Source organism: Punica granatum, chromosome 2, assembly GCF_007655135.1.
Source record: "Punica granatum isolate Tunisia-2019 chromosome 2, ASM765513v2, whole genome shotgun sequence".
Lineage (NCBI taxonomy): Eukaryota > Viridiplantae > Streptophyta > Magnoliopsida > Myrtales > Lythraceae > Punica > Punica granatum.
In genome coordinates, this window is record NC_045128.1 from 31,848,729 (window position 1) to 31,867,440 (window position 18,712).

The window sequence follows — 18,712 nt, forward strand, 5'->3', positions numbered from 1 at the left end:
TCCCTTTTTTTTTTTTGGGTTACAAAAACGTTGCCTTTTTTCCTTCTATATATTTGCACTAACTCATTGATTGCTTTCTGTATGCATTTTCCGCCAAATTTTGATTCAACTTTTGTCTGTATTTGCTTAAAGAATAACAAGTGGAACGTCCAAACTGGAATAGAGTCGATTTAAATCCATCGTATGATCGAAAGCTATAATAGGAACCAATTGGTAGCTGTATGAAGAGATGAACCTGCCATTATGAACCCACTCACCTTTAAAAGACCAGCTGCATTTTTTTCCTTCTTTTTTCTCTTTTTATTGCAGTGGAATCGTTACAATACAAATAAGTTGTTGAAACTAAATTATATTATATGTTTGTATAAGTCAATTATTTATCTCTAAAATTTTAGAATAGATATGAAGTAATTGACCCATTATTACCATCAGGTCTTTAGAAACGAATTCTCAGACAAACTTTTATTTATTATTAATTAGATAAATAAAATAAATGAAACTGGCTCTAAAAATGAGCAAAAATATTTCATAAATTGTCTCTGTAAACATTTTTTTTTACGAAACTCTTTATATATGTACTTTTTATAAACAAATTTAGTTGTCTCAGTATGTTTATTTAATAATTAAATACTAATTGTCCCAAACTTCTTATTCATACAAGTAATTTGTGAAACACGCGACCGATGATTGGAAACTGGAAAGCATTAAATAGAAATGTCGTTGGATTGCTCACAGGTGTACTTTATATAGGTTTAGATGTTGCATTCAATGTCGATTCATAATCGAAAGTGTTACTTGCGTAAAAGGCATGATATCGCTTAGTTAACCGATAGAAAATAATCTATCCTAAATTGAGACATAGTTGGGAAAATGAGAAATGAACTGCAGCTTGAGCTTGGAGTATTTGCTAACATTTGGACTATTAGGCTCCATCTTTATTATGACAAATAAAAAGAAAGGCATCATCATTTTTCGGTCAATTTTTTTTAAAAAAATTTTCTTGATGTATTCACTTGAAATTACATAAATAAATCTTAACAATTATAAGAATTACTTATGGCCAAGTCATCTGATTGCTCAACAATGTCGAGTAATTTATACTATCTTTGTCCACTCAAAACTTCGATGTCAATTGTTTTTGTTCGAAATAGCAAAAATGAAAAAAAGATGGTTGGATAATTTTGTATTGACTTCGTGCCCAATATATGATTCAATGCTCAAAGTCCAATCATCATTGACGGTTGTCAAGGGACTTGGACAGAGAGATGGAGAGAATTTAGTTGTTATCTATGAGATTATGACATAGGATGAGAATTTAACACTAAAATTTGGTGATCTTATCTCATCAAAGATCATGTTTTGCTTTTAGTTTAGTTTATTAATTAATTTATTTTTTGCAATTTGCACCTCTTGGTATAAGAAAACTTAATGATCCCCGGTGAATACAGATTCAAGCCGAATTATCCTACTGGAAGGTGAAACTTTCTCAATCGTAAATTTTTCTCATTCATAAAACTCAGGTCTAATCTTATTTAAAGAGAGCAAATGTTCAACCATTGAATCAAATCATGTTGATTCTTAGTTTATTTCTATGTGGGGCAGCAAACAGCGTCACAGGTTGCCGCATTTCCTGAGCAACCCAACTTCATCTTTTCTTCCTCTCTTTCTCCATTAAAAATGAAATGGACATTTTTTTCTCACCACCTACGTACGTCAATATAATTTGATTTGTTCAGAAATTAGAGTTTCTGAAGAGTGCAGACAACGTGGAAAGGTGACACAATGTCAGAGTCGACGAAACGATGAGACAACCTTCACGATCCGGACCCGAGCATGATCGATCAACTGATCTTGAAGGAAATCGAACCAAACTACTCAACTGATCATGTGAGAAAAGGAATATCTATACATACATATTTTTGTACATATATGGCTTGATTCGATGTTGCAAAGTGCACTTTTTCATTCGTGTTACTAGAACTGCAAGTACCACCTGACCAAGGTTCGATTTTTCCGGAAACTAAGATATATGGTTGTATCCAAATAAAGTAATTAGCTTAGCTTTCGCATGCTCGTTCCGCGTACTAAATCTTTTTTATCCATCCATCTATTTTAAGAAGATTTTTGTTATTGGTAAATGTTGCTAAGCTTACTAGACTGCGAATTTATGATATGAATCTGAGACGACTATCGGAATTATAACTCCGTCGCGTTCATTCCCAAATGTGGAAGAGTCCCAAGAGTTCAAAGAGACAGATGGGCAGAAATTCAGCCGAAAACGAAAACACGCATTATTGATTGTTGTTGACATGATGAAACAATTGAGGAACAACTGTAAAGGACTCGATGGATACGGAATTATTAGCTGACAAGATAAGAGAAGCAATCCTTTGCTTCCCAATCGACAAGATCTCATTGTCAAAGTAGCGAAATTGACATATATCAGGGCTGCTTGCTCTTAAGTATGAACGGGAACTAAGAGTGCACCACATCTGCAAGCATTCATGTCCTCATCCGCATTACTCACTTTCTTATCACAACCGATCTTATTGTATACAGGAAGATAAAGGGACTAGAAATCGTGTTAAGACATTAAACCCGAGAAGAGGCAGATAAAAAGCTTAGAGAAAACGGATTTTCACTATAAGATAAACTGCTGTTCCATCGAGTCGTAAGAAACATGGGCATCTCTCACACTACAATAGAAAGCTAATCCTTGAAATGCAAACCAAAAGAAGGTGATTGCCATAAATCGTCAACGATGGCTGAGACAAGAGTAAGTAAAGAGAGAGGAGTAACTGATAAATATAGGTGAAACAACCAGCCACCATCTAAAAGCCCAGAGGCACGTCGATACCCCACGATGGCGATCAACGCTAGATGTATAATGCAGTAGTAAAGTCGACACGACTTTCCGGATATTCCCCGAACTTTTCAATGTTTGATGTTCTCATTAACCACAGCAACTGGACTTTTGCGCATCTTGTCCCGAGCTGTTTGCTTGGTCGGGTTGGTTTATCCTGATGGTCTGAGACTGTAATACGGAAAAACAAGAAACCGCACTAATGAGTCATATTTCTTTAGGATAAAGTAGAAGAGTTGAAAACGGGAAATGGAGGATGCCAGAATGGAATAGGAAATGTACCTCAGCTTTTGTATCACTCTCTGCAAGCCTTTGCTTAATGTCCTTTGCTATTGAAAAGAAAACTTCCTCTACATTCATATTCGTCTTTGCACTCTGCACCAAAGCGTAATTAACCATAGCACAAAAAAAAAATGTGGCAATGTAAATCAATGTAATTAGTTGCAACCTACAGTTTCAAAGAATTTAATCCCGTACTCATCAGCAAGAGCTTGGCCTTTTGAAGTCGGAATGGCCTGTATCAGTACAAGGGAATATAAGCTACAGAGTTACTCGCAAATTTTTAGTTTATTAATGGAAACAACAATATTAGGCTCTTCATTGAAGAGTAAAGAATCCAGGACGTTGCTCCCAAAAACAGAGGTCTCCGAAAATAAAAACCGAAGAGCACTTACCCTTTTGCTTTCATCCATGTCAGCCTTGTTCCCAACTAATATTTTGTTTACGTTGTCAGAAGCATGCTGTTCAATATTGCGGATCCAGTTTTGAATATCTGAAAATAGGCAAGGACCTTCGTCTTGCATCAAAATGCTAGAAATATGAAGCTGCTCGAAGATTGCAAAAGTAGATTCCTTAAAATCCTTTTTTTTTTCCTTTTTCTTTTTTCCTTGGCTGAAACCGGGAAGAATAAAATTGATTTATCTGAAGAGCAGTCAACGTTAGACTACAATGGACACACATAGTCGTCTCATACTACAGAGAACCAGTTAAACATGACTAATAACAAAAAGAATCAGTCAAAGTAACAGGGGAAGTTACTGTTGAAGGATGTCTCGTCGGTAACATCATACACCAGCAGAATACCCATCGCTCCACGGTAATAAGCTGGAGAAGAGACCAAAATAGATCTTGTGAGTTTCTAATATCACAGGTGGTGAATATCCAACTTACAATAACAAACAGGAACTTAAATCAGCAAGAGGTCAAGCTTTAATGTAATAGCTCAGTGATGCACATCTACCCAACAAGATAGCATTGGTAGAATTCAGGAACCTTCATTGCCATATTAATTACAAATCTTGCTTGAGGGTGAGTGCATATTTAGTTAGATTTTTCAATATATTTAAAGTTTTTCTATCACCGCGTGGAAAAAAAAAAAGGAAGCTTTAAACTGGAATTTATCTAGGTCCAAATTCCAATTTGACAATGGTAGCCGCCCAAACTTCCATTACTCTAATCTCAAACTGGGATGCCATAGCAGCGAAAAGAAGTCATTTCCCAAACCAATGATCGATTTCAAAAACATAGAAGCAAATTCATCCAGTGGAATTTACCTGTTGTGATAGTTCGGAATCGCTCCTGACCAGCAGTGTCCCAGATTTGCAATTTGATTCGTTTCCCATCGAGCTCTATAGTCCGTATCTTAAAGTCAATGCTGTAAACCAGGGAATGAGCAATAAGATAAATCTTGCAACCGGTAAAGTCCACATTCACTAGAACCTCGAAATTCAGACCCATTAAGGTCCTTTTGCTTCTCTTCACTCACGAAAGACACGTAAAATTTGCAGAAACTTGCTGGTATCAAGTAGTGACAGGGAGCAGGAGGGAGGAATGAGCATTAGCAATTCCTATAAATTAATAAAAGATGTAACATCACAGAGGTTCTATTGGAGCCTACAATATTTTTGCTAATAGCATGGACAGTTATGTGTCATTGTAATCATGACGAGTGTGAATAAGTTATCTGGAATCTCATATGTCCTTTACGAGCATAGGAAACTATTGTATTAACTGCAGAAGCGCGTGCATCAATAGCATTCATCAAATTCAAATATAGATTCAGTTGCTGAGTGAGAATGGTAAGAAAAGGAAGATCAGGTAGTTAAGCAAGACTTCGAACTGCAGTCTCACTCGTTTGATATCCCCAACATAAAAGCCGATCTAATTAAGATAGTTTTTATTTTGGTAACAGTTAAAATAGTTCTTACAAGTAATGTAGGTTTTGATGAAGAGACATACCCTATCGTGGTGATGAAACTGGTCGTAAAAGAACCATCTGAAAATCTTAAAAGCAGACAACTCTTCCCAACGCCTGGAAAGTAATGTGATACAGTAACCAAATTATCGATGCATATAACGGGTAAAAGTAAAACTAAAACAGGGTAATATGCTCAAGGTCTGAGGCACTAGAATATCCCAAAGTTCAAAAATTGGTGAGAAATTCAGGTGCGAAAAAATAAGCACTCGCATTGGATTAAGGTCGTTCAAACAACTAGAAGCAAAGAGGAGCAGCACCCATTATCAAAGTCATCTAATGGCTGTATATAAAAGGCAAAATCCACTTCGGAGAAAGAGTAGGAAGGAAATCGTAACAGGATCATGACACAGCAATGCTGCCGCTAACTCACTGAGGAGTTTCAACGAACAAAAATATTTAAAAAGAAAAAAAAGGAGATGATGAAGCGGCCAAGTGCAATCCTATATCCGAGATATTCGGGTAAAGCTAAAGGCGCGCATAAAAGCACCCACTATTCATCTCCATGACAATCCCCCGACTGAGTCCGAGCCCCTACAAATGTAATGCTTGCAAATTGAGCTTGCCAGACATGATAATCTGGAATAGCTGGTAATTAACAGAGATAGACAGCCTTCTCAAATTCTCCAACAGGATCGCAGCTCAATCACCAATACTCTCGACAAAAAAAAATCCAAACTACAGAATTCTGCGGAGGAAACAAATTAAGAGCACATATCCATAGCCTCAAAGCTCACAAATTCAAAACCAGAAATTCTCTTCAATTTTCCATTTCAGCTTCCCCCTTCACCTCGATCAATTTCTACAGACAACACGCACAGAGGGAGAGGGAGAGAGATGATAGATTGAGGAACTGACCGCTGTCGCCAATCAGGAGCAGCTTAATGAGGAAATCGTGATCGGCCCGAGCTCTGGCTGGTGGCGCGGCCATTTAATCTGAGCTCTGCACATTTACGCAACAAACGAATTCCACCGATTAATTTATCCGCATACACGAAGAACACGATGGAATGAAGATCAAAGAGATAGAGAGTAAGACCTGATGGCCGAAGAAGAAGAAGAAGAAGAAGAAGAAGAATTGTTAACAAGTAAACGAAGACATGGGAAAGAGACCAGACCAAGATGAAAATTATTATTATTATTATGATTTGAGGAATTTTCTTGGGGAAATACCGAAATATTACCACAGGAAAAAAGTTGCAATATGAAATAAAAATGGGTAAATTATTCTGAAAATTATTAACTTTTAAATCTGTCTCAAATATGCCACCAAACTTCTTTCATCGCTTGGGGTCATTATTTCACAAACAACCAAGCTGCTCTCCGCGAACCCAGTGTTCGAGAACTAAATACATTGAGATAGACCGTCACTTCATTCGTGAGCATATTCGGTCTAAGACTATTGTCGCTACACGTACCTCCACTCGTCTACAACTTGAAGACATATTCACCAAAACTTTGGATCGCGATCGGTTTCAATTTTTCCTCCGCGAGTTAGGGAATTTGGGATCTTCATTATTCAACTTGACGGGGGCATGCCGTCAGATATGCCCGCGTTTGCCGGTATACTATGTATATATTAGTTGGTCGGTGATATTTTTGGTTTGTTAGGGTAGCCATTTTTCCTTCCCTGATTACATGGGATATTTCCTTTATTCTTATGTATTAGTAGCAGTGATGAATGAAATCAAAGCTTCAGTCTCTCCATTCCACGTTACTCACAAATTTCTATTGACAAAGACATACTGACATCCAAATTGTTAGGAATTTATTTTTGTGAAGCCAAAAGATATCCAAATTGTAAGGAATTGTATCGAGCTTAGTCTTCGTCGAGCACATGCGATGGGAATGATATTCCGTAATTATAGACAAACTAATGACAGGAGGACATTTCAAATGACCCTCGAACCCGAGCCTGCAACCTCAGTTTCCTCTTCTGCACATTTGATCATGTCCCATGTCCCAAAAGAAATGAATTCCAACACTAAAGGAGAGGTCCTCAGTAGAGTAAAGTTGGACTGTCCGTATCGCTATAAGCGCAAGTCCTAATGAGAATGGGTCGGGTCAACAAAAGCTCTTCACCCAGCTGTTAGCTATTCAATTTACCATCGTACTAAGTGACGTGTTTGAAAATTTATAGTGCGTTTGGTTTCAGAGTTAAAGTAATTTTGATTTTGATTGTGAAAAAAGACAAATGATTGTGTAGTGTATTGAGTTAAAGTTAAAATTAAAATTTTTTACTTGGGAAATGTGTATTTTTATTATGTAGTGTGTTGAGTTAAAGTTAAAGTTAAATTTTTTGTAATTTTAACTGCGAAACGAAACGAAACTTAAAAATTTTTACTCACATTTATTGAATAATTTTTAAAAAATTGTATAAATTAGAACTTGTGTTATTGTAAGCTTGGGATTTTGAATTAGGAAGATATAAGTTGATTATGACAAGGACATGGGATATATTCATAATAAATTGAAAATTGAATTTTCTTCACTTCATGTACATTATTATGTGGCCCCATCTTCCAGTTTATACCCAAGGACCATGGCCTTGAAGAGTGATAGAGGAAGGGAAATAACGAAATACTCCAAGCGATGGCTTATGCCACAATATTATATCTATTTTCTTTTAATATCCTGATTTATATATGTATACATATATTTTTTATTATTTTTAAAGAGAAATTGCAGGGGGAGCCGGATATACGTACCTGATATGATGCATTGATCAAATCCCATCCCAAGTAATTTATGTACATTCGCATGATGCATTTAGGCACCCGATCCACTCCATACTACTTGTCAAATAATATGCCAGCTAAAGCTAAGCTCAATGTCCGCAGTCTCGTACAAATATTAGCATGTATGCCAGTAGCAATGAAATTGATGTAGGGATGAAACTGGACTTTTACATGCATCCATGATGTGGTCGACGAAGAGCTCTCAAGCGTTAACCGACAGCAGGGACGGGGCCACATAGCTTCAGGAGCAATTGCTAATTTGACTTTGTTTAGTAATTTCCCAAAAAAATGTAATTTTTAAAATTTTCTCCACTTCAACCCATTAGCTTTTTCTTGTGCAGCTTGGTATTCGGAAATCCAATGGGCCTTTGATTAATCTAGTCGAGCTGGATCAATCCACTAAGGGTACGAGTCTCTCAAGTAAATTTTCTTCATTTACAAGTCTCGAATATGAAACTTTGCTTTAGTGGAACAAGTACGAATTGCTTCAACAAATCCAAGTTAGCAATTCAACTTATTACTTTGCCCCACTGAAATAGGTATTTATGTATTATATATGTCATATAATTATTTTTGCCCCCACTAAAGGGAAATTTTGGCTCCGTCCCTGACCTGGCAACGCATAGTTTTACTGAAAAAACTAGATCGATCACGTCATGCTTTATGCTTCCTTCTATTTGTGAAGCCAAAGACATCCAAATTATTATGAACTAGTCAATTACACCCGTGTTGTGTGGGATTTATTCTTATTAAAGAGTTATTTTCATATATATTATGTATTATGCAACTTGTATTGCCTAAAATTTGAAAATATCAATTAGTTTATATTGCCAAAATACTTTTAAACAACGTCCAAATTTTTCTATTTGCATAACTTAATTTAAGCCATATTATAAGAATATTATCATCATACTGAGGTAGCTCTATTGATATAAAAATTTGAAGAGTTTTATTCAACATAATGCATGCATGGGAGAAAGAGAAAACATGGAATATGAAAGAAACTCTACCCTAGTCATACCAGGCAATTTCAGTGTAGACCAATAAAATACTAGAAACAAAAAGTAGAGAAAACTCATTCTAGTTTGTGGATTATTAATTTGAAGGCTTATCTAATAATTTTGATTTAATCCTAAATCCAAGTATGTAGGAGTGGAATAATGAGGAGCTGTGAATTTGAGATTTTAGAATATGTAACGGTTAATGGAGAATGGTTTCGCTATTATATATTATAAAACTTAAAATATATTGAAAAGTAAGTTTAGTTTTAATGTTGAGTTTCTAAATTTTTAGATTATTTAATTTTTATGTAGATTTTATTTTAACTTAATATATCTTGAAAATTCTTTCAATTAAATAATAAAAGTAATTAATTGCATGAGCAATAAAATATAAATTTCAACCAATTGAAAGGATTAGTGCATTTGGAGTTTAGAATAATGTAAATTATTCAATCAAATTGTAACGATAATAGTTAATGTGGAGCTAACGGTGCCATGTGATATAGCATGATTGGACTAATAAATATCATATGACTGGACGACAACAATTAACATGGAGCTAACGGTGCCAAATGCAACTCATTCAATCGTGTTGTGCCACATTGTATCGTTAACTCTCGCCAGCTGTTATCTTTATATTTGACGGAATAATTAATGACGTGCTAGAAACGCAACTCAAGCTGAAAGTTGTGTATTTTTGTATTATTTTTTAAAGGTCGTGATATATTTTTAAAAAAGTGCAACAATAGTGCATTTATATACCACTCTATAAATGACATTATATATTTAATAAAAAATACAAAGATCGTGTCTTCTTGTACTATTTTCTAAAGGCCATACTATATTTAGGGAAAAATGCAAAGGTAATAAAGAGCTAAGGGCTTTGACATATGGCATCGTTTAGAGGAAGAAAAACCATAAGCACAGGCACTTTCTTCTTCACTGATGTCTAGAGGAAGATTTCTTCCTTCTCTTTCACTTCACCATAGGAATCGAAAGAAGCAAAGTTCCTCAAATTCGTGAGGAACTCGTGATTTCGATGGTGTGAGGAATTCGTGATTTCGATGCTATGACGATGCAAATATGCCAAGTATTCCATTTCCAGCCCCCTCTCCCTCCATTGTTTCTATCTCCTCTCTTCCTCTCTCTCACGCTCAAATGCACAGAGTGATGATCCCTTTGCATGAACGAATCCGCCAGCTTAAGCTGCATTGTTGCTCCACTAATACTAATTCACTCTTTCGTGCGCTGTCACTGTTCACGAATTTCACCGGGATGGACGAAGGAATGGTGGAGCCGAACACCGATTGCGTCTTCTTCTTGGCCTCCCTCCTCACCTGCAAGAAGGTGACATTCTCGAATGAGACGACCCTCAGCTCCAAGTGCTTCTTTTTCCTCTTGATTGTCCACTTCCAGATATGTTCCTTTCCCTATGATTTCCCTTTCTGTGACGGGTTCCTCATTCTTGCAATTGCAAATATGGATTTTCCTATTATATGTAATGCATATACTCTTCTTGAAAATTTTGATTCTTGACTGCGTTTTTGCCCAAATTTTACATCGACGTCGCATCGAAATCACGAATTCCCCAATTTGTTTGATTTCAAAGACCAATTTGGGGAAAATTGTTTCTTTCGATTTCTATGTGAAGTGAAGGAGAATGAAGAAATTGTTCTCTAGACATCAATGAAGAAGAAAGTGTCTGTGTTTTTCTTTTCCCAGTTTTTTCGATTTATGGGTTGGAAGGTTTGATAATGTATTAAACCGGCTTGAGTGGGCCAGTATTACTGGTCGCACACGTGGCACCCTCTGATTGAATAAAAATCCATCTCGGCATTTTTGGATGGAAAAATTAACGGTGGGACCAAAATGAACAAATCTTGTAACGTTTAGGACGAGATTGAACAAAGAAAAAGATTTAGGATGAAAACGAAAAAGCAATGAAACGTTGAGGACCAAAATTGGCATTTTCCCTATATGATATGTAGATTCTCTCAACAGAACATGCAATTTAATTTGCATTATCGTCTCATAAAATCTACTGGTGCGTTTAGTTTCGGATTTAAAGTAACTTTAATTTTAATTGTAGAAAATGACAAATGATTGTGTAATATGTTGAGTTAAAATTAAAGTTAAAATTTTTAACTTGGGAAATGTGTATTTTTGTTGTGTAGTATGTTGAGTTAAAGTTAAAAATTTTCTGATTTTAACTGCGAAATCAAACGGAGCAATATCACTAAATATAACTGATGATATATATTGCATAAGAAAGTATCCCATCCATAAATCCCAACAGACTCGATATTTAAATATATCAAAAGCTTTCCTTAAGGCCTAAATATCTAATGGACTCGGTCATAAGATTATATATTTTGTTAGGCCCGCGATCAAGAAGGAAAACCCAACCAACGATTGAACATACAAGAGAAATTGGAGCAAATATTGACAACGATTGAATCCGTCGTGCTTTTCATCTCCTTTTATTTTTGTGAAGGCAAAAGACATCCAAATTATAAGGATTTTTCTCAAAAAAAAACTGGGCGATTTAATTCGCATGATCTCGTCTCAAACATATCCAGATACATATGTATATCTTATAATATTATTTAAAGAAATTTTTCGTGTTGTAACCGGCATTTGCATTCCATATAAGATACTCATTGCGAAAAAGATAATTTATGTGTTCTCCAAAAACTGTGGCCCAATAAAAAATAAAATTGAAAAACGGATTCTCTTTACAAATAACTACAGAGGATTTTGCATGTAATAGCTAAAATAAAATAAAAATAGAGTATCCAATTTAACTTTTAAATTTTACCCAAAAGCGTGAAGAAAAAAGAGAATCACCTGAAGGTAATAATCTCACAACGCATGGAAGTGCGTGGATGTCTAATATAAATAGAAATGGAAAAAAAAATAGAGATTTTGAAAAGCAATATTGTCGTTAGGCCGGGCTACTCAAACTTGATTGTCACTGAAATTCAGAATAAATATTCTCTGTTCGATTATAAGGATAAAGGGAATTATGAGAAATATCCCATGATATAAGGATATGGGAGTATTTCAGCGGCTCGGACACCGATGAAAAAATGGAAAAATACAAAACATAAAGAGAGATAGAGATCAAACGAGGACGAAATTGGGAGTTTGCTATCAGACTTCATGATTATATATATGTTTAAGCTTATCAGATTGATCCGAATAATTTTCACATGGTTATATATATGGTTGACCTTATCAAAGTCGTTTATAGGTAAATCTATTGATTTTTGAAAAAATTATTTGTATAGACTGTTTTTTTATAACAAATCTTTTGCATATGCGTGCAATCTTGATTCACCTCCTAATAAGGCATCCCAAACCTTTAAACTCTAACCTGTTAGAGAAAATGAGTATGATCTTATGTATCAACACAACTCATTGTGATAGAAGAACACAATATCTTCTTACCATTATTAATTACCACTATTAAATTTTTAGGGATGCGAGACTGACAAGGAATCGATATGTGGCTGTTCAGAAGAAATCTGTAATGGTCATGGCGAGCTTTCTTCTTTTCATTGGATTTTCCAGTCCTTTAAGACACTCTTCTCATGCGATAGACATGAGCAGATGAAATACAAAGTATGAAGATACTGAAACTATTAATCATGCATTGGTCATTTCTACATCACGCTTAGCAGATGATGTTGTTCTTTATTTTTCTTTGCTGGCCGGGTTGAATATCTCTTTGTTTCTTCAGCAAATTCTAATTCATCTCCAATTTCCAATTTTTCCCTCCACTAACAAATGCCCATATAACACACAATCTGAATGATTAACGGAGTTAGCTGATGCTATCCATATGAGACGGTTTTCCTAATAAAAATTTTAAATTTTTGTTTGGTTCACACTTCGGAATCAAAAACGAAAATGAAAATGGAATAGGATAGAATGAAACGGAATAACAAATTTTAATTTTTGTTTGGTTTAATTCGAAATCGAAATTGAATGCCTATAACTATTTCATTAAAATAATATATTTGTGACAGTTATAAGTTGAAGTGGTGAAAAGTTAGTTGAGATTATTTTGAGTTTTAAAAATTTGATTCCACTATATGGGGGTTTTTGATTCCTGTTGTTGGGGGTGATGAATTGTTGCATATGAGGCAATTGGATTCGAATTTTTGGTTAACAAATATCAACAATCGGAATGAATGATTTTTTTTTCTATATTTTGAATCAATGATTTCATTTCTGATTCCATGGGATTTTCATAACAAAATAAACATCCAGACTATTCACACTTGATTGCCACCGAAATTGAGAATAAAATGTTCTCTGTTCGATTAAAAGGAGAAAGGGAATTATGAGAAATGTCCCATGATATAAGGATATGGGAGTATTTCAACGGCTCAAACACCGATGAAAAAAATGGAAAAATACAAAATATAAAGGGAGATAGAGATCAAAGGAGGACGAAATTGGGGGTTTGCCTATCAGATTTCATGATTATATATATGTTTAAGCTTATCGGATTGATCCGAAGAATTTTCACGTGGATATATATATGGTTGACCTTATCAAAGTCGTTTATAAGTAAATCTATTGTTTTTTGAAAAAAAAATGTGTATAGACTCTGTTTTTTTAATCCAGTACTATATCCATTGTCCTTGGTTTCTTATAACAAATCTTTTGCATATGCGTGCAATCTTGATTCATCTCCATAATAAGGCATTCCAAACCTTTAAACTCTAACCTGTTAGAAAAAATGAGTATGATCTTATATATCAACACAACTCATTGTGATTGAAGAAGACAATATCTTCTTACCATTACTAATTACCACTAATAAATTTTTAGAGATGTGAGACTGACAAGGAATTGATATGTGGCTGTTCGGAAGAAATTTATAAGGGTCATGAAGAACTTTCTTCTTTTCCCCGGATTTTCCAGTCCTTTAAGACATTCTTCTCATGCGATAGACATGAGCAGAAGAAATGAAAAGATGAAAAAAAGTATGCAGATACTGAAACTGTTAGTGCTCATTTGGTTTTTTAAAATTTTTTAATTGTACTCCACTTGATATCTCTTATTTTCAATTCAACAACATTTATTACTTTTTTCCTTTTTCTTTCAATTTTTTTAACTATTCAATTCAATTTTTAATACTAAATTATCTCAACTATTTATTACTTTTTTCACAATTCAACAACACAATCATTACTTTCTCTCAACTATTCATTACTTTTTTACGCTTTTCTCATAATTCAACGACACAATCATTACAAATCAATTAAAATCAAAACTCAACTCAACTCAACTCTAAAATCAAATACAATCTGATCATGCCTTGGTCATTTCTTCATCACGCTTAGCAGATGAAGTTGTTCTCTAATTTTCTTTGCTGGCCGGGTTGAATATCTCTTTGTTTCTTCAGCAAATTCTTATTCGCATCCAATTTCCAATTTTGCCCTCCACTAACAAATGCCCATATAACACACAATCTGAATGACTAACGGAGTTAGCTGATGCTATTCAAATGAGATGGTTTCCCTAATAGAAAATTTTAATTTTTGTTTGGTTCACACTTTGAAATCAAAAACAGAAATGAAAATGGAATAGGACAGAATGAAACAGAATAACAAATTTTAATCTTTGTTTGGTTTAATTCGAAACCGGAATTGGATGCCTACAACTATTCCGTTAAAATAATATATTTGTGACAGTTATAAGTTGCTAAGGTTGGAAAGTCAGTTGAGATTATTTTGAGTTTCACAAATTGGATTCCACTATATGGGCGTTTCTGATTCCGGTTGTTAGGGGAGATGAATCGTTGCATATGAGGCAATTGGATTAGAATTTTTGGTTAACAAATATCAACAATCAGAATCAATGTTTTTTTTTTTCCGGTATTTGGAATCAATGATTTCATTTCTGATTCCATTGAATTTTCATAACAAAGTAAACATCACGCAACGAAATTTCAGCATGAAGTATTTCGAGATTTCCCCCAACTTGGACAAGATGAATGTAGCCATCCGTAGACATGCATACGCATATTACTAATACATTCTAATTTAAAAGTGCAACTTTAAAAATATTTTGGGTGATTAATTAAAATTGGCAGATTATATTTTGGGTTTAAGTTGACCGAGGATATATTCCCGTATTATTCTTCTTCAATTTGTTCAGAAAAGAAACGAGAGACAAGAAAACATCTTTGATTACGATTAAAAGAAAGACTTTCAACTAGCCCCAGATCCAATTTCGGGTCATTTCTTGGTGCTTATATATATTCGAGGACGAGGACATAAAGCTTAGAGGACAAGCGGCTTTATATCAAAGTCTTTTAAGTAAACTTGCTTACCAATTCCATATAAGAGATTGATGCTACTCTCGTATGTGTATACATATATATATTTATGATATATATAATCGCAAATATATATATATATATCACAAATATATGTACATATATATATATATCGCAACGTCTAACTGATGACATATATTGCATCATATAGATAAATCCAACACGATCTCGTGGAACTTAAATATCTAAATCTTTCATGAAAATTTAAATATCTAACATATTCATTAGGCCAGCGATTAAAAAAAATCAACATACTAGAGAAATTGGAACAAGATTGACTATGATTAAATCCCTCGACAAAATTTGATGTTATAAGTTAAATGACATCAAACCCTAATAGAGAAATAGTAATAATACTATGAGGATAGTAAAACGAAATTAATATGTGAAGCCTAGGCAAAGTGGAACCATATTACTGGAGCTGGCCTGCCTTAATTTCTTCATTCTCCTGTGATATTTCTTCAAGTGATTTCCCCTTTGGTTCGGGCACGAGCAATGTGCAGAGAAGCCCTAGCATGTTGATGACGGCGAGCACAATGAGCGAGTTCCTCATCCCAATCCCTGCGGGGTACCCAGCGTTTGCCTTGGACTTGTCCTGGTTCTGGGCTGCGTAGAGGAACCCAAAGGCCCCTATGATTGCTCCGGCCTTCCCAGAGGCAGCTGAGATCCCATGGCAGGTGGACCGCAACCGAGCTGGGAATATCTCTGCGGGGACCACGAAGGTGGTGCTGTTGGGACCAAAGTTGGCAAAAAAGAAGGTCGCTCCATAAAGGATTGCAAACCCTAGAGGGTTTAGGGTCCAGTGATGGTAGGGGATTGCAAGGGCGAGCATGAACACGGACATGAAAAAGAAGCCGATCATCTGGATGGTGAACCGGCCTATGAGGTCAATCAGAACAACCGTAAACCAATACCCTGGGACCGTCCCACAAAGCGCGATGAAGAACTGGGCACGTGCAATTTTGTATAGCTCGTCCAAGGCACTCATGGTCTTAGCATTCGGGAGCCACCCAACCGCACTGAATATGTCCTTCTGGAACAGGTTCTGACTGTAGAATGCAATGTCTAGAAGGAACCACGTGCTCGCCGTGCCGAGCAGGTGTAGACCATGCCTATGGAGGAATTCCTTGGAGAATAACCCGAAACGGTTACCTGGGGGCGGGCTCTCTTGGACCGGTTGATCCTCGATTGGAATCTCGACCTGCAAGACCTTCGCCATGTCCTCGTGTGTTTTGTGGGCGTTTTTTGCCACCAAGGCTGTGTAACGGGGCGTTTCAGGCATCTTCATCCGCCAATAGTAAGTCAGGATAGCTGGAAGGGCACCGATCATCAGGATGATCCGCCACACGTAATCTGCCTGCGGGACGGTGGACCCGACCGGGTCGATGGCGAATGCTGGCGCAGGGTAGAATTTTCGGAAGATGGCTGAGACCCCGAGCGCCACCGAACCCCCACCTAGAATCCCAAAACCCTGCATGGCGAACACAGCAGCGATGAATCCGCCTCGGGTCTTCTTGTTGGAGTATTCGGACATGATGGTGGCAGAGAGCGGGTAGTCGCCGCCAATGCCAAACCCTAGCCAGAAGCGGAAGAAGCAGAGTGTGGCCATGACCGCCCTCGGTGAACCACCGAATGACAGGCCCGAGGCAATAGAACAACCAGCCATGAGCATCAGAGTGATTCCATAGACCCGCTTCCGGCCAAGCTTGTCCCCGAGCCACCCGAAGAAGAGCTGGCCGGCAAGTGTCCCGCATAGGGCAACCCCATTCACGGCGGCGGCCACATTCGGGGGCAGGGAGCCGGGCTTGGATGAGCCATCCACGTGGTAGTAGATGCGGCCAAGGAGCTTCGTGACGAGGGAGATGCAAAACAGATCGTACGCATCGGTGAAGAAGCCCATGCCGGCGATCATGACCGCCAGGAAGTGGTAGAACTTGGTCTTGCCATTGTCGAGAAGTTGGAGGATGTGGAGTTGGCCCTGTCCATTGGCCATCTTGATTGATGAGTTCTCAAGTGATCAATGAAGAGAAACCATCTAGTTAGATATTTATAGACTACTATAGATAATCCAATTAGGATTCTAAAATTGATTTTGTTATATCTTGATTATATTTCATGTTAAATTTAATTACATTCTGTTGAGCAAACAAAATCCCCAATTGTCGATGGAGTTGTTTACTGAAAAAGAATTTTATTGGGAATATTCTTATAGGAGTTAACAAGCATCTATCTATATCTATGTCAACAAGAAAAGAGAGAGATAGGTGTATCTCATTTCCGTTCTATTTTGAATTTCTGTCTATCATCATCGATTTATGTGATATTTGATAGATTATGCTTATATGGGTATCTAAATCTAGGAATTCAAAAGTTGGATCCAAATTTTAAGTTCGAAATGAGCTGTATGTGCTTCCAGCTAGCGATCTTTGCATTCAATTAACCTTAATAGATATAGACGTGGAGAAAATTGTACCACGAGTACAAATTATAACCCTTAAATCCAACTATATAATAAGCAAACCAAATCTGGGAATCAGAATTTTATTTCATTGATTTAACAAAATGATCATAGAAATTCCCCAAACATATTGAAGTTGAGCCTACCACCTAAGAATTTTTAGCTATTTTTCCTAGCGGACGTACGCACCTGATTGGATCACATCGAAAAATGGAGACTCGTCCGAAGTCTTTAAATATGTAAATATCTGTGGGAGGAACTCTGAATTAAACTCTATGCCATCTTTACGGGGAGACTGGGGAGTTGGAAATTTCTTCTTTTTCTTCCTTCCCCCCCCCCCCCCCCCCCCCCCCCCCCCCCCCCCCCCCCCGATTGAGTTAATCTCAAATCTTCGGTTAAAGTAAATCCTTGATTTTCTACCGGGAAAAAAAAAATTTTAAAAAAAAAGAGTGAATCCTTGATTTTTTTTGTAAGAATAAAAAAAAGAGTAAATCCAGGATCTTATGGGTGAAACAACCCCCGAAATTTGATTTTTCTATTCTTAAAAAGAGAAGTTCATTATAAACCCCAGAAAGGAAAATGCCATGTCAGCATAAAAGGTTCGTTCTTATATATTAATAAATAATAATTATAATAACATCTTTTATATGTAAAATCTCTGGTTTTGTAATTACATAGTTTAAAAGGCACAACAATTTGAGGATATAAAGGTAAATTTTCAGGTAAATAACTATTCTCTAATCCCTCCCTCTCTTTCCCTTCTCTTTCAAATTCCTTTATATTTTCTCTTTCACATTCTTCTAATTCCATTTTTTTTAATTTCAATATTTTTTATTTTCTTGCTGTTGGAAATTTATAAGGCGTCAATATAAATCACTTCCGTGGTTGAATAATTATTTCATTCTTTCTTTAACATAGTTTGTTAACAGCCTAAATAAATGTAATTACATAAAAATATAAATTCATTTTAAGACTATTTAAGTTGTTAGATGCTCAATTCTCATTAGTAAAACTTCCTACTTATTTATATCAAACTTTTCCTC

The 18,712-nt window shown here is 36.0% G+C and overlaps 2 protein-coding genes across 2 annotated transcripts; both read right to left on the reverse strand.

Moving 5' to 3' along the window:
* Positions 1–2,619: 2,619 nt before the first annotated feature.
* On the reverse strand, positions 2,620–6,309 carry LOC116197535 (ras-related protein RABE1c-like). Its single transcript, XM_031527704.1, has 9 exons — positions 6,157–6,309; positions 5,976–6,060; positions 5,102–5,174; positions 4,417–4,517; positions 3,902–3,967; positions 3,538–3,635; positions 3,316–3,378; positions 3,146–3,238; positions 2,620–3,034 (listed from the first exon to the last, which is right to left on the reverse strand). Exons 2-9 carry the CDS (start codon positions 6,046–6,048, stop codon positions 2,954–2,956), a joined length of 648 nt encoding a protein of 215 aa, XP_031383564.1. The 5' UTR covers positions 6,049–6,060; positions 6,157–6,309; the 3' UTR covers positions 2,620–2,953.
* Positions 6,310–15,507: 9,198 nt separating this feature from the next.
* LOC116197534 (inorganic phosphate transporter 1-4-like) lies at positions 15,508–17,204 on the reverse strand. The gene has a single exon (XM_031527703.1). It carries the CDS (start codon positions 17,202–17,204, stop codon positions 15,624–15,626), a length of 1,581 nt encoding a protein of 526 aa, XP_031383563.1. The 3' UTR covers positions 15,508–15,623.
* Positions 17,205–18,712: the final 1,508 nt, after the last annotated feature.

What these genes read in the sequence shown, in the direction of transcription:
- LOC116197535 (XM_031527704.1), bottom strand. Translation starts at nt 6,048, where the DNA reads ATGGCCGCGCCACCAGCCAGAGCTCGGGCCGATCACGATTTCCTCATT. An exon ending in GCTCCTGATTGGCGACAGCG is followed by an intron (nt 5,175 to 5,975) that starts GTCAGTTCCTCA and finishes ATTACTTTCCAG; the next exon opens with GCGTTGGGAAGAGTTGTCTG. An exon ending in AGAGTGATACAAAAGCTGAG is followed by an intron (nt 3,035 to 3,145) that starts GTACATTTCCTA and finishes TCCGTATTACAG; the next exon opens with TCTCAGACCATCAGGATAAA.
- LOC116197534 (XM_031527703.1), bottom strand. Translation starts at nt 17,204, where the DNA reads ATGGCCAATGGACAGGGCCAACTCCACATCCTCCAACTTCTCGACAAT.